The sequence below is a fragment of the Barbatula barbatula genome, assembly GCF_947034865.1.
Source record: "Barbatula barbatula genome assembly, chromosome: 14".
In the NCBI taxonomy this organism is placed as follows: Eukaryota; Metazoa; Chordata; class Actinopteri; order Cypriniformes; family Nemacheilidae; genus Barbatula; species Barbatula barbatula.
In genome coordinates, this window is record NC_136777.1 from 12547340 (window position 1) to 12562009 (window position 14670).

The 14670-nt window shown below is 38.9% G+C and overlaps 1 protein-coding gene across 3 annotated transcripts in view; it reads right to left on the reverse strand.

Annotated features, from left to right (window-relative positions):
• camkmt (calmodulin-lysine N-methyltransferase) overlaps positions 1-14670 on the reverse strand; it is an 85115-nt gene that overhangs the window by 9572 nt on the left and 60873 nt on the right. For 2 of the 3 annotated variants that reach the window (XM_079472605.1, XM_079472606.1), the window contains 5 exons: positions 13819-13882; positions 9348-9414; positions 8210-8284; positions 2282-2345; positions 347-478 (listed from right to left, as the gene is read on the reverse strand). In XM_079472605.1, the coding sequence (XP_079328731.1) occupies positions 347-478; positions 2282-2345; positions 8210-8284; positions 9348-9414; positions 13819-13882 (402 nt within the window). The remainder of the gene's footprint in view (positions 1-346; positions 479-2281; positions 2346-8209; positions 8285-9347; positions 9415-13818; positions 13883-14670) is intronic. The other variant, XM_079472607.1, reaches the window with a different exon arrangement.

Genomic DNA, 14670 nt, shown 5'->3' on the forward strand with positions numbered 1-14670 from the left:
GGAATAGGCAGGGCCGCCACTGTCAAGCCTGTGGGGCATAATGGGTCCTCACAGCTTCTACAGTAACCAAAAATGGCAGCCGTAGTGGTCCTATTGGTGCCAGTTTACCAGCTGGACACTACTGCTGCCCTGACCTGGACACAGTATTAGTGCCTTCATGCAGAGGAACAGATGTTGCACACTGTTCTACTTTTTTATAGTCTGGTTTTCAGAAAGTGCATACTTTTCTTGTGCCTGCTGACTTTGCATGATGTATTTCAATGAATCACTTAAAGGAGTATGCAAAAGCACTAAATACTTTGTTGACTTGACACTTTACACATAGGTATTCACATACAGTACACACCTTGAGGTGAAGGTCCCACACGTTCGAGACGTAGTTCTCATAGCGACATACGCACAGGCCTGCGCTCTCTGCCAGTCTGCAGAATTCTGCCAGCGTGTCTCCTCTGGTAGGGGCAAATACAAGAGCCGTCCCCTGAAAGAGAAAAATCACAAACAGACAGTTAACAGATACATTCCTAATACTATCACCGGTTTTTGTTTGTCTAGTAATATACTAAATGATAAAACCACAGAGTAACAGGTGGCCATACTTTAAAAGTCAGCCTCATACTTTAAAAGTCCACTATGTGAAATTTAGCGGCATCTAGTTGTGAGGTTGCGAACTGCAACCGACGGCTCACTCTACCTACGGAGGGTCACACAGGACTAAGATGTCGTCACGTTTTCGCTTCTTTGCTGAAGGAGATAACGCATTCCATGTAAGGGTATCCACAGTGTATGTAGACAGATAATAAAACATAACGCTTCATTACGTAAAGTGTATTCAAGAGCTCTGAAGACAGTAGTTAATATATTAAATTACATTCCTGTCAATTCTGTCTCCCCAAAAAATGACACACTGTACTTTTAACAAGAAAAATGTACAGCCTTAAACTTAATCTTTCAAACGTTGTATGCTCCGTTTTCTACTCCCAGCCAAACTCATCTCGGCTGCGCCTTAAAGCCCACTCGCCATACCTGGTGGTTTGCGTCATTACATTCCATTTGATTTCTCCCAGGTATTATATTAGATAATAAACAAAAAGATTAAAGCACACCTAATCCAATCAATGGCTGAAAGCGCATCCCCTCTCTTTATAGATCAACAAGCCCAGACCAACTAGACAAGCTAAGAGGATTACCCAAAGGTTCCAAATTTCTTTGAAATCTTGGTTTTAAATATTATTTCATATGTTTTGCTCACATAACTGCTTTGATTAAACGGCCACCCGACACAAACGAAACAAACAAGGACTAATATGAGAAAAACAGGATCATCTCGGTACAACAGATGTTTTTGTATTCTCATAAGCTCTACGTGGGGCCATGCTGTACATTAAAAGCGCACGCGTACATCTGCAGATGTGTTAATCAGCTGTGTATGCTGCTCGGATGATCCACTTTCATTTTGCAATAACACATTAGAATCATTAGGTGGAAAATTAATTGCTTTTGATAAATCTGCTCAAACATTTGATCAGTACTGCTATGGGGAAAGTCACTAACATTAATTCGGTTTTACTCTTTTCGTCTTAGCCATGAGGGACAGAACCAGACATTTTCATTAACTGAATGAGTGATTGTTTTGACTTCTGGTATTCAAGGTCTAAAAGCATCTGCATATTATTAATAGTTTTCACTATTAACAATCAATTAGGTCCAGACTACAATGCATCATTTTCTGATAATAAAACGGTCTGATTTTAGAGAATAAAATTGAGACAAAATAAGGATGCAGGAATGCCTTTCGTGACATGATCTTACAATAGAAAATGGATATTAGTAGGAATATCAGCATTACATTCTCTTTATAATGCTTCACAAAACTACAAAGCTTATTATGTCGACTTGAAATCTAAAATTGTCAACCTTGCATTTATTAATATTATCAAAGTGAAAAAGCCACTCGTGTTATTAAATGACCCATCTCTCTCCCACACGCATACATAAAGACCTCAAATATCAAAGTCAACACATTAAAAACCTTACAGATTAATACAAATCCTTTGTGATCTTTGAAGTGTTTTTCATTTGCTGTACAGGGTCTTATCAAGAGGCCACAAAAGACTCGTGGGTTTTATGATTAGTGCAGGGCATAAAACAGATGAGATGACCCAATCTAAGTTGCACATAATAAGTATTAAAGTATTACATGATATTAATCCCGCCATTCCATTACTTTCTCAATCACTGCATGCCAACTAATTACTGAGAGTCCAAACACAAAGTCACTTACATCAGGTCGCAGTAATCTTCTTAGTGCATCAACCAGACTGCCTCTGTACTGGTCAAGAAACAGGCTAAGAGAATAAGAGAATGGGAGAGAAAGCCAGAAAGATTAGAATGCATTGCCATGATAATAGTTCAAGATAAAGCAGCAGGCTATTTATTTTCTTTGATACGAATAAATCCAGCGGCACAGCGAAAAACTATTTGTAGATGTAGATGTGTAGATGCTTTTCTCTTAGAAATGAACAAATCTCTTCTTGTCTTGTTTAAGCATCAAAGGTAAAACACATATGCTGACAGAGATTAACATTCACAGCAGTGTCAGGTGATGTGCACACGATGCAAACAAACAACAACAAATTATTCCCACGCCCACAATTTTACAGGATTGAGTAAAACCAATGTTTGACTCGTTGTTGTCATAAACAATGTATAGGTCAGATTGTAAACATAAAATTGAATGAAACCATTACTAAAACAAGTACATTACTAAAAAAAAATTCATTGATAAACATTTGTTGTATTGAATTGCTTTTATTAGCTTACGTTAATAGCTATTTCTATTAGTTTTGAGTAAAAACACTCTTTCTTAATATAATTCCTGATCTTGATTTATTCCGAATTTAAACTCCCGCGAGTACTTCTCCAAGTTTGAGCTGCGTCCCGATGAAAATTTTCAAACTCTTTTCCTATCACCTCTGACCCTGCTCTACACACTGCTCTCCTTTCTCGGGGGTCAAAGGGCAGAATTATGACGATTAAAACCAGCGGGATATGTATGATCCCACTGACCACGTCTTGCGGTCACAAGTTTGACAGATTGAAGCGTTTCATTAGCAGTTCAACTTTTGACCCTGTGTTTTGGGTGGAGAATGTCAGTCTGGACAATGGGGGTGAGTTTAGGGTAAGAGTGGAGGAAAGGTCGTCTGGCTATGTTGACCTTGACAGGGCATGTCAAACAAAATCCTGGTTCCATTATACTAATGCTACTTCCTCTTTTACTTCCTTATAGCAACCTAAGCGATATAATGCTTTTACTATGGTTTGTTATTATAAGACACATATATCTTTTATTAATAAGCAAATGATCTTGTCCCTGTTGAAACAGAACATACTGTGTATATAATGGAACATATAAAGGTAATCATCTATATCTTGCATTTCCTAACGTTGAACGTTGGCATAAGTTATCTGACATTCAGATCTCTCTGTTTCCTGGTTTGTGCGAATAGTGCATTTACAGTTCTTCAAATAGAAGTGGGGTAGTATAACAGAAATACATAACTGTAAACAAAAATGTATGCAGTCGGCCAAGTCTAAAGCTTAAAATAACATTGGTTGAGACACAATCTGGAGAAATGTGAGAGAAGTGTCATTTTTGAAATACTTCTAGCTGAGTAAATCTGAAGGGTGGTCATAGTCAGATTAAAATATGAGCGGCTCTGACCCGCTTTTCATATGGAATGTGATGTAATCCAGTGTGCATTAACTTCATCCGCACAATGAAACCTTAAGGATTCAGTGAAGGCATTAGATAAATTACTCGAAAAGTCATTTAGACGCTTACGCTGAAATGTTTGAAAGCCTACATAATACATACTGTATGTATGCATGTATAAACATTCTTATAGCTATTCACATTACATTTGTTTTTCGGTTTATTGAGAATTCAGTTGGCCTAACAGTCATGTGAGGCTTTATGGGGCATGGATGGGATTTTGAGTACAAAAATCCCTAATCTAGTTACACAAACATTTTGTAAAGTTGCACACCATGAAAACACACAGGAGCACTGGGATCCGAATTGAAATAAACTGAATGATGAGGCCAATTTTTGTAAGCTACATCCAAAATCATTGCATCTTTCCAAGCTATTGTGAAAACAAGTGACCAGTCTCTAAGTAGTGCCATTTTTAACCTTTTATACTGTATTTGCCTTAATGTATTTTCTTTTTCTGCTTACTGTCCTTATAGTTAATAGGGCTAAATAATACAGTGAGACAAGGAATTTATATAAACCATCATATATACTGTGAAAAAAGATGTAGATTGTACACACCATCACTGCAAAACTCAACCAGGGATGAAATATAAAAAAATGTAATCCAGCTACATAGCACAATTTCTTAAAAACTGAGACAATAAACACATGCAAACCAATGTACATAAACACAAAGAGCTTTATCTTGGAGTCACACACACAGGAGGCTTAGAGAAAGGAGAGATGCCAAGCTCTTTTCCATTCAGTCAATCAATCACTAAAGCAGTGATCGCAGCACAACCACGCAAGGACTTAGACAACAAATCGCAACGCTATGTGTGTGTAAGCGTTCTATAAAGTTTGTTATGTTTTATGGGTGGCATGAAGCAGGCTGACCACTAACATGAAAATGGTGAAAAAAGCAATTAGACAGACAGTGTTTTTGTATCAATAAAGGTTTCCTCATATCAAAACACATATTCTTTAAAAATCATTTAACATCTTTGTGTCTGATTGATGAATACAACTGCTGGAAGTAGCAGTGGCAATTGATGAATGACAGAATAAAAAATGCAAAGTGTCTCTACTGTAACAACCAGGAACATATATATTTTATATAGGCAAAGCTTTTATTTACATTTAGACCAATTATGTTAGTATCATTAGTCAAATGTTGTTAGTAAATATTCGTAGTTCGTCGCTGTCCTTCTGAAACCAAATTTGCTGTTCAGGGAATTAAAAAACACCCTTTGAATTATTAAATACTGTGTTGTCAAAGTTGACAAACATTTTTTAATACTTTTTAATGTTAAGATATTTGCAAAACCTACTGAAAAATATAAAGGCTGATTAATAATAATATATGGCAAAAAAAAGAAACATAAGGTTGTAGAAGGACAGTGGCAGTATGCTGTTTTTCCTATGTTTGGCTGAGGAAGGTGAATATATATTAAATAATTATATATTAATCAATTAAAAATGTATTTCTGAAGCTTATCAATATTGCGAACAAAGTAAAAAGCCTTCACGCTAGTGCTGCAACTAACGATTATTTTGATAATCGATTAGTTGGACGATTATTTTATCGATTAATCGGTTAATCGGAAAAGTCATTTGCTTAGATCTTTGGCTTATAACTAAATCAGAGATGGGAAAAGTAAACACAAGTGAACTCATTACCCTTCTCCCAAAATGTTGTGGATGTCCCCTAATTAACACACCAAGGCTTATGAGTTGTTTCAGGTGTGTCATATTAGAAGCAGCTGACAGTAGTCTCTCCCAAACAATTTTAAATATCGATTTCATTGACTAGTTGCCGCAGCCCTACTTCACGCAACAGCATTCTATGTCTAATCTTAATATATATTTGTTAACAATACTTAACAGGTTGTAAGTCCATGTGATGTTCAGAGTTGCCATGTCAAGGTCGGCTACAGCACATGCAGACGAGCATCTTACAAAGTACATGAAGTCAGCCCTAAATGGACCAAAGGGAATCTTACTAAAATATGGAGATTCACCTGCATCTCACTGGCACCCATTGCCATGGGAACTGCCAGAAGGATCAAGTGGAGGATACTGATGAATGATTCACTTATCATGAACACGGCTGACTGCTTCTTCAGATGCTTGATCCCAGTCTGGTGATGTTACCATTCAAAGTAAAGATCTAAGTGATGGGATGCAGCATGTTTTTCCAGAGTCAGCACTTTAAAACCAGCTCCCTGTGTGCATGTTTACATGCAGTAACTACAGAAGAGCTGAGAAACAGAAGCGGGCAACATCTTCCATTATTAAGTCATTAACAGATTATGTACGTTTTGGAATTAATACATATAAAAACTCTTGCTTTACCCATGTTTGATAAAGGCAAACGTTTCATGATATTTTCATTTTAATGCATACAATGCCATATAATGCTTTTTATATATTTATTTATTTCGTTAAAGTAGGACGTTATGTTTTGTTTTCGTGTGATCTTGGGTCATATTTAAGGAATTTCAAAACAGACCTAGACTATGTTTTTTGTGATTTACGAATTTAAGTATGAATAAAATATTATTGGAAAATGCAATAATCTCACTGTAGCTTGACAGTTAATGAAAACCAAAGCATCTAACCGATAAAACAAGACTTCACCTGCTCAGCAGTGAAGAAATATTGCTTCAGACAAACACTTCAATTGAAAACTATAAGCCTTGAGTGCTTTAGCTAACTTCTTAGCATAGCTACAAAACATAGTGTGCAATCCTCAGACAAGGTGAAAAAAGGGCCGTCTTTCGGCGCAACCTTTGGCTATCATAGCCGAGTCTCTATCTCATTCCTTTCTCCTAGCGTGAACATTGCTGCACTATGTCTTGTCTTTCTTGACAATTGTCTGAAAGACTATAATTAATCGGAGCAGAAGTGTGGCTGTTGACCTTTTCGCAGGTGATCGGCAGCACAGTTATGTCTGTTAATCGCCAAGCGATCACTCTCCTCACCGCGGCAATTACAGACGAGTTGCCAGCGCGAGCAACGGGGGGACGGCCGGCGCGGCATGATTCATCCTAACGTATGTTCCTCCACTCTCTCTCTGTCACACGCACACACAAAGTATCTCCTTATTACACACAAATCAATCTCATGCTGGCCCTCCGCTTCACATTTTACCTGCATATTAGCTGCCATTTGTCTGACATTAGAATAATAGTAGGCTGTGCCAGGCTTTAGTGATCATCGCCAGAGAACACACAGGTATCATTATACACCGCCTCCGTCAGCCTCACCACTTTGTGCTGGATAGAGACAATGCCAAAGAACATCCTGTGCTTTGGTTGTGTTTATAACAATGTAATAACAGCGTAATAAATTATAATCGATTTTAGGAAAAGTTTGATTCACAGAATGTATGTGATTAGTGAATGTATATAATTAAAGTAATATAACTTCTGTATTGAGAGGAGAGTTCGTTACAAAGAATCAGCTAATTATCCGGCACGTGTAAGCAAACCGATAAGATATGAAAAATGAATTTGAATGAAAATCAAGGAGATTCACTGTAAAGTCATAAAACTACAACATGTTATTTGAAGACAATTTAACACACATTATATAAAAATAAAGACATGAGAAAACATTCACTGTTCTTTGATCACAGCGTGTCCTCCTGCATTCTGATTTTCCAAAACAACCCAAGGCGACGTTCAGAGTAAAATCAAATTCTCTTCCATTACATAATGAAGTCTAAATGTACCAGCAGCTAAATTTACTTCCAAATGAGTGTTAAAGGCGTGTGTTATGCACACACAACAATTCATTCACACTGACACACAATAGGAAAAAAAAACAATAGTTCCGCATGTTCAGGACCTGGCTAATTGAAATGTTTGTATTGCTCTACAATCTCTCTCTCTCTCTCTCTCTCTCTCTCTCTCTCTCTCCTTGCACAGGCATAATTATTTGCAATTTGCCTAAGACATCCATTTGCTGGGACGCCAAGCATGAAAAAGAGGTAATTTCTGAAAAATGGAAATGCCTGGAGGAGCCAGCCAAGGGGAAATAATGCTGTGCCATCCTCGGGCTGATGGCTGCCATCTGATAAGCGTTCCGAGCACAGGAATGTTAATGCCACATCACTGGGACAGCAAGGTGCATGCTCTTATTGAAGGTGTAGACATATTTTGGCTGAAGATGCTGGTAATATGCGAGGTATGATATTTATTCTGTAATAGCAGTTAGAATTGCTGCTTTAGAGAGAAGCTCCTGACTTACAGAAAACGGATCGTCACATATAGCATCTCCAACATCAGAAATTGTGTCATTAAAGTTGTCCACGAAGAGAAAGCAGTCTGGCCTGAAAAATCGGTTTCGAAGGTAACAAAGATTGTATAGAGTGTCAGATTCAGGGTGACTGTATACCAGCTGACAGTGGATCTCTGAAGAGCTGACAGTTCAACAAAAGAGTCCACCTACCAGTCAGCGCACATCACCACGTCAAAGCGACCCTCCAGAGAAGACACATCATCCTCATTGTCCCATCTCACGACCCTGAAAGTGGACAACACAGTAAGAGAGTCTGCAAGAGCTTATGAAGAACCAATGACAGAACTCAAAAACCCACTGCACAATTTACCCATAATCCCACACTTCCAATGAAGTGTCCAGTGTGGGTTTCACACACCTGACACTTTTTTATTTGATGCGTTGTCTGTTGAAGATTGTCTTCTCTCTTTTCTTTAAGTGCTAGGGCCGGTTCACAGGCAAGCAAATCTGATTATTAATTAGCCATTATTAACAGTCAGTAAACAAAAATTATGTCTTGTGGAAATACAATCTCCTCTCTCAGCGGGGGTCCGCGCTGCTTATTCACTGACTTGAGGAAGCGAATCTAGACCCCCGCTCCTCCCTCAACCAATCACGTGCGACCTTCACCCCACTCAAACCGCGCTCTGACAGGAAGCCTAATCTCTAAAGAAAACAATCAAAGTAATGCAGGCTAATTATACGTTTACTCTTTCACTTCATCAGCCCAGTGTAAATACACAGGGAGGGGGACATGTGCAGAGAAAGCGAGAGGAGAGAAGTGTGTGGGGGGGTGGTTAGATCACTGAGTGCCAACATTACTTTTTAGGTGATAATGCATTTGCGTGATGGTGTGCACAGTGGATGAGCTGTGTTTTGGCAAATGTGAGAGAGGGGTGTTAGTGTCTGTGTTCGAGTTTTCTAGATGAGGGCATTCAATCATGGAGAGTGGCTCATCATCGCTCTGCATGGATACACCTCAGCACGCAGGCGTTCTAGAGCTCGCCCGGTGGCCTCGGATACACCGCTACCAGGCCAGTGGGGTTCAGAGAGTGATGTGAAGCCTTGCGACCTCATTTTGCCTTCTTATTGACACTATTATGTCCTGAACATAAGTGCCATAAATGCCACTTTACCAAAACACACTTTCCTATACTCCATGGAGCGCAAAAAAATACAAATTTATTGTACACTCTGATCGTATTTGTTTTAAGAGATAGACTTTGTATGGCTGTAATGCAATATCAGTTATTTTATTATCAGAGGTTTGGGAGTGTGTGTGTGTGTGTTTGTGTGTGAGGATTCTTACCTGGTGGACACATTGGAAGACAGAAGGAGCCCATCTCGCCTGTTTCGCTCTATAACACTGCGCACGTCTGGCACATGGGTTAAGACCAAAAACTGCTTAAAATGAATAGAATTACAAAACACTACCTCGTGAAGACAGATACACTCATTAGCATTTAAAAGTTTAGTCTAAAGACAACGTTACGTGTTTCTTTATATCTGTTTATTTTCCACATTCTTGAATCATTTATTCAAGAAGTCATGCGATGTGTGAAGCAACGTTATTACAACACACTCTCGCAGGAATTCGTAGGTATTTTAAGCGGTGAAAATTAGGTGGCTTATTCACTTTACGATCTTATTCGTACCAGATTTGCATTCCCGCCAGTGACGCTAAGTTTAGGGGTGGGGTTAGTTTAGCTTTTTAATAATCATACATTTTAATAGATTTTATATTGTATGAATTCATATGAATTATCCACCTCGTAACATAGTTACGAAATTCTGTAAACTCGTGTTGGGAATAACAGGAATGATATAGTGACCAAAATCAACAGATTTAATAATTAAAAACTAACCTGTGTTTCTTTAAAAACAAAAACTTCCTATAAGATGTAATATAACAATGCGAAATGTATGCTGAGAACTTTCTGGGGGATATTACTATTTTTAACCAACTAATTTACCAATTTACATTTACATTTAGTCGTTTGGCAGACGCTTTTATCCAAAGCGACTTACAGATGAGGAAACATTGGAAGCAATTATAACAACATAGGCAACAAAATACATAAGTGCATCAAACTAGTCCATTAAAGCCTAGCACAGTATACAAAGCTAAGAATAGTGAGGTTAGTATTGTTTGTTGTTTATTTTTTTAAGAAGGAAAGGGAAAAGAATTAGGATAAATCAATCACAGACGTGTTGACGGAAGAGATGCGTTTTAAGGCGTTTTTTAAAGATGGCAACAGAGTCTGCTGATCTTGCAGCCTAAAAATATGGGTTTTTAGGTTTGTAAAAAAACATTTAAAGGTCCAGTGTGTTATTTTTGAGGATCTATTGACAGAAATCCAATACAGTATACATAACTATGGGGTGGTTTCCTGGACAGGGATTAAGAGAATATATTTCAGAGCTGTCTGAACTGAAAACAGATTGCGCTCACAAATTTTTAAATACATCAGTGCCATTGTTTTGTCTCAAAATGCACACAAATGATATTTTGTTTGTAATGCATTTTTGTAAGAACTTAAAAACATAACGCTTCATTAGCCTTTGTTAAATTAGTTTATTACCTTAGAATGACCATTTCTATCTACATACACCGCAGGAAAAACCATGTTGTTTCTACAGTAGCCTTAAACGGACAAACTCTACAGAGTCCGTTTCGTAAATACGTTATCTCCTTCAGCAAGGAAGCAAGATTGTTAAAGTTTAATCAATTTCATAAAGTCTGTCATGTAATGAAGTCATTCTACATAGCCTGTTTCCTTCTGGCCTCTCTCTCCACACCTCATCCTCAGATTACCACAGAGCTCGAAACCAAATCATGCAAAGAATAGCCATAGGTAATCAATAGGGAGGCTTTTAACCTGCGGCCATCTCCTCAGATGTGCCTCTGCCCATTGTGGTTATGCTGCGGGATTGATGTCAGCACATCTATGAATAGACCCCTTGACAGTTTTAAACTAATTCAATTACGATTTCCTGCTTTTTTTCACGCTTTCTCTCTCGCTCCACGGAAAACAAGCGTAGCAAATCCAATCTATAGCGCTGGGATGGAGTGTAAATCCCTCGATGAAAGAGGGCAGGAGGGGAGGAAGCAGAGTGTGCGTGTTACACTGGTGCGATCAGCTGCTAAGGAGAGAGAAAGTGGGAAGCTTACAGTGTAATCCAATCACAAAAATACCACTGGGGGAGAGGTCAGCGCTGCCTGCTGTATCTCTCTCATTTTAAAAGTGCCTTAAGCTAAAAATATACAATATGAGCACAAAGTCCCACATGCAGCATCACTACCTGAGTAATACCTGGACATTATTTTCAGCTGGCTATTTGTTGTATGTAGGAGGCACTGTAGTTGTGCTACTGACGTGAAGATGTTTAAAAGGACATTTCAATTATACATTGTCTCCGAAAATAGATTTTAAGCAAGATTGTAATGCAGCATTCTTGAAAGGCATGTATCCTTATAAACAGAGCAATTCTATAACGCATTGTGACAAGAAATGGATTGTTACTTTTTGGATTTGTGTGTTAAAAAATGCTAACAATCAATTGTGAAGGGGCCATTTATGTGCAATTCAAAGAGTTGGTGTGTATTTAAAGCTTTCCAAATGTATTTACACGGTTGCTTTATAAGGCAGCATACCGTTTACACGGAAGTACAGAGTAGTCTTTTGCTACTTAGAGATGGTTTCATCTGACGCAGGTGCCTGGCCCGAAGATAACATCTGGTCTGTATCTGTAGATCGGTTTGGCTAGTGGCTAATAATTATATTATTTAACTAATGCATTTATATTAATATTTTATTGTATAATAATTGTATTAAATAAACAATTTTGTTGAATTTGATTGTATATTAATTATGGCTGTCGACCTTAACGTGTTAACGCATGCGATTCGTGTTTTCAGATCTACGCAACATCCTATTTTTGTCATCACGGTCTAGCGTAACATCATATAATCACGCTCTTATCCATATATAGGCCTTTAAACTATTTAGGCGAATTTTTAAATATTGTATTGACACGTCCAGTATAGATTGACAGCTTCTGGCTGTGGATCACGGCTCAATCCAACGCGACAGCGGTCCTGTCTGGTTTACAGATGGGGTAAAGCCTGCGTCAGAATCTGTATTACGCACCTGTATTAACCTCTTTTTCGTAATTGAATGAACAAAAACACACAAGATTATGCCAGAAAGCACATTTTGTCAAGTATTTTCGCAAGCTCAACGAGTAAAATAAAGTGTTAAAGGGGTCATTTGGAGTAAATGTGTTTTTATGTGTCTTTGGTGTGTTATAAGTTGCCCATGCATGTGTAAGACAAGTAAAATTGCAAAAATTACAGTGTTGGAACAAAACATGCATTCTATCTAAAATTGAATGCTCAGCCAGACCTGCCTGAAACGCCTCGTGTAACCACACCCCCACACATCTACATCAGTTCATGGTACGATTAGACAAAGACCGCCCAAATTTATACGCAAATAAGGTGGGCGTACCTGTCAGTACAACAGCTTTGGAACCTGATGTTCCAAATATGGTAAGAGGCGTTACATTTCCGTCACACGCTTGCAGTATTCGGCCAATCACTACGCACTGGTTAAATGGCCAATCGTAGCACACCTCGCTTTTCAGAGCGATGGGCTTTGTAAAAAAAATTCGCGTTTCAGAAATTAAACTGAAATAATCTTAGTAGAACTTTTACTGTCAATTTGTTTCTCAAAAATGTTCCGGGTACCCATTAGACCATTCTGGTGGCCGCCTGAGGATCCCCTGACCCCAGTTTGAAAACTAACGTCTAGAGCAATCCTATCACTAACATGCTGATTTAAGTCGCTTCGTAGACTGGACACAAACAAAGAAAGAAAATGCTACATGGTTCTATACGCTACAAGATTTTCACAAGAGAATTTGTCGCTCCTGGCCCGATCATCAGATCTCTCCGTGTTCTATTATGGCAGAAACATCTCTCAAACAAAGCACTGTCAATTTATTCCCAATCAGCCTACTGCCAGTCTATTCACAACCCATTACAGGAAACATTTCAGAGACAGACTCTGATTGTTGTGAATATGTCTTGCTCGGTTTCCCTTCCCTCCATTTACTGTTAAACAAATCTGCTCTCAATACTGAATTGTGTTCATTTTTATGCCACATCCATTGTTCTGAGACTTGGTATTCAATAAAAGCTCGCTGTAGTGGCAGTGGCGGCTGTTGCACTAATGAACGCTGGCACCATAATTTCACGCGTTATGCCGCCTTCGTGAGACAAACAACTTTCTAGTTGGAGCAACTGTGGTGGAGAAACAAGAGATGGAGAGGCATAAAAAAAGGGAGAAAGGAAATGGAAAAGGAAGGTTTAAGCTGTGCCCTGTCACCTGTTTAAGCTTCATCTGTGCTCCTGGCAAAAGGGAAAGTCAATAGAGGAATGGAAGAGGAGGGTGAGACAAGGAGCAGGTAAGTCAACACACACAGCGGTAGCCTTCAATGGCATGAATATGTATTAAACATGCTAAATGTAGGTTTCGGGTGTCAGCTGGATGATTTGACTCGCATTCAGATGTGTCGGGGGTGGGTGTAAGGGTATTCTTTGAGAAAGCTGGATGTGTGAGATGGAACGTGGAACGTGGTAAATTGGGGTTAAATAGACATCAAGGTTTTCCAATCTGCACTACGTCTGTGGAGATGAGTTTCACTACCGCACGTTTCCTTCCAAATGCATGGGTGTGAAACACACACACCTGCATCGGTCCGTACTACAAGGATACTTTGAATCGCCTTCTCGTTTCCATCCGACAGCAGAACTTCCTTCACATCAGCACAAACTGCAATCTGTGGAAAAAGAATAGAATGAAAATAAATAAACAGAAACAAAGCCAGATATCCACATCACACCGTACACAATCACATCATATCGGTACGGCGCCGGTATTTATTAAAACCCCACTCCAAAACGACCACCCTGCCTCACTTTCTCTCTCGTTTCTGCTCCCTTCCATCCATCTCTGTCTCTCGGTCGTTTTTTCATTTTACGTCTGCATTATTTTAATCATTCAATCAAATCAGTCAATACTTTTATCATTCCCGGTGGCTGGGAGCCCTCTATCTTGCTATCACTCTGTTGGGTAATTGCATTGTGACAGGGGATGATGGCGAGCGCAGAGCCTTTCATTTGCAGTGTGGCGTTTATCAGGCGGGGCCATCGCGCTCCGCTGTCACTCCTTACTCAGCTCGTCAGGCCTGCCAGATGCCCTTCATATAACTTTGCATTGCGAATCCGCTGCCTTTGTGCTGCTCCGCTGTCAGCTCTTTCTTTCCTCTTTTATATACAGTCTTTTCATTCAAGTAGTCGTCTTTATCATAGCCGGTGTAACAGTTGTTTGGAGAGGCGCAGTGGGCAGACGCGGGGATGGGAGGATCGTGTGTGCGTTCGTAAAGGCGGTCGGGAGGTTTCAGGTTGCGCTTGTGAATGATAAAATGTTACATTTTGGCCCCGAGATTAAAAATGTTTGGATAAATTTTACCTACAATGAAACTGTAATTTTACAAAAATATTTTATGATGGATTATTTAGATGGGCAATTCAAGCTTTATGGATGTGACATTTTTAGTCTTGATAA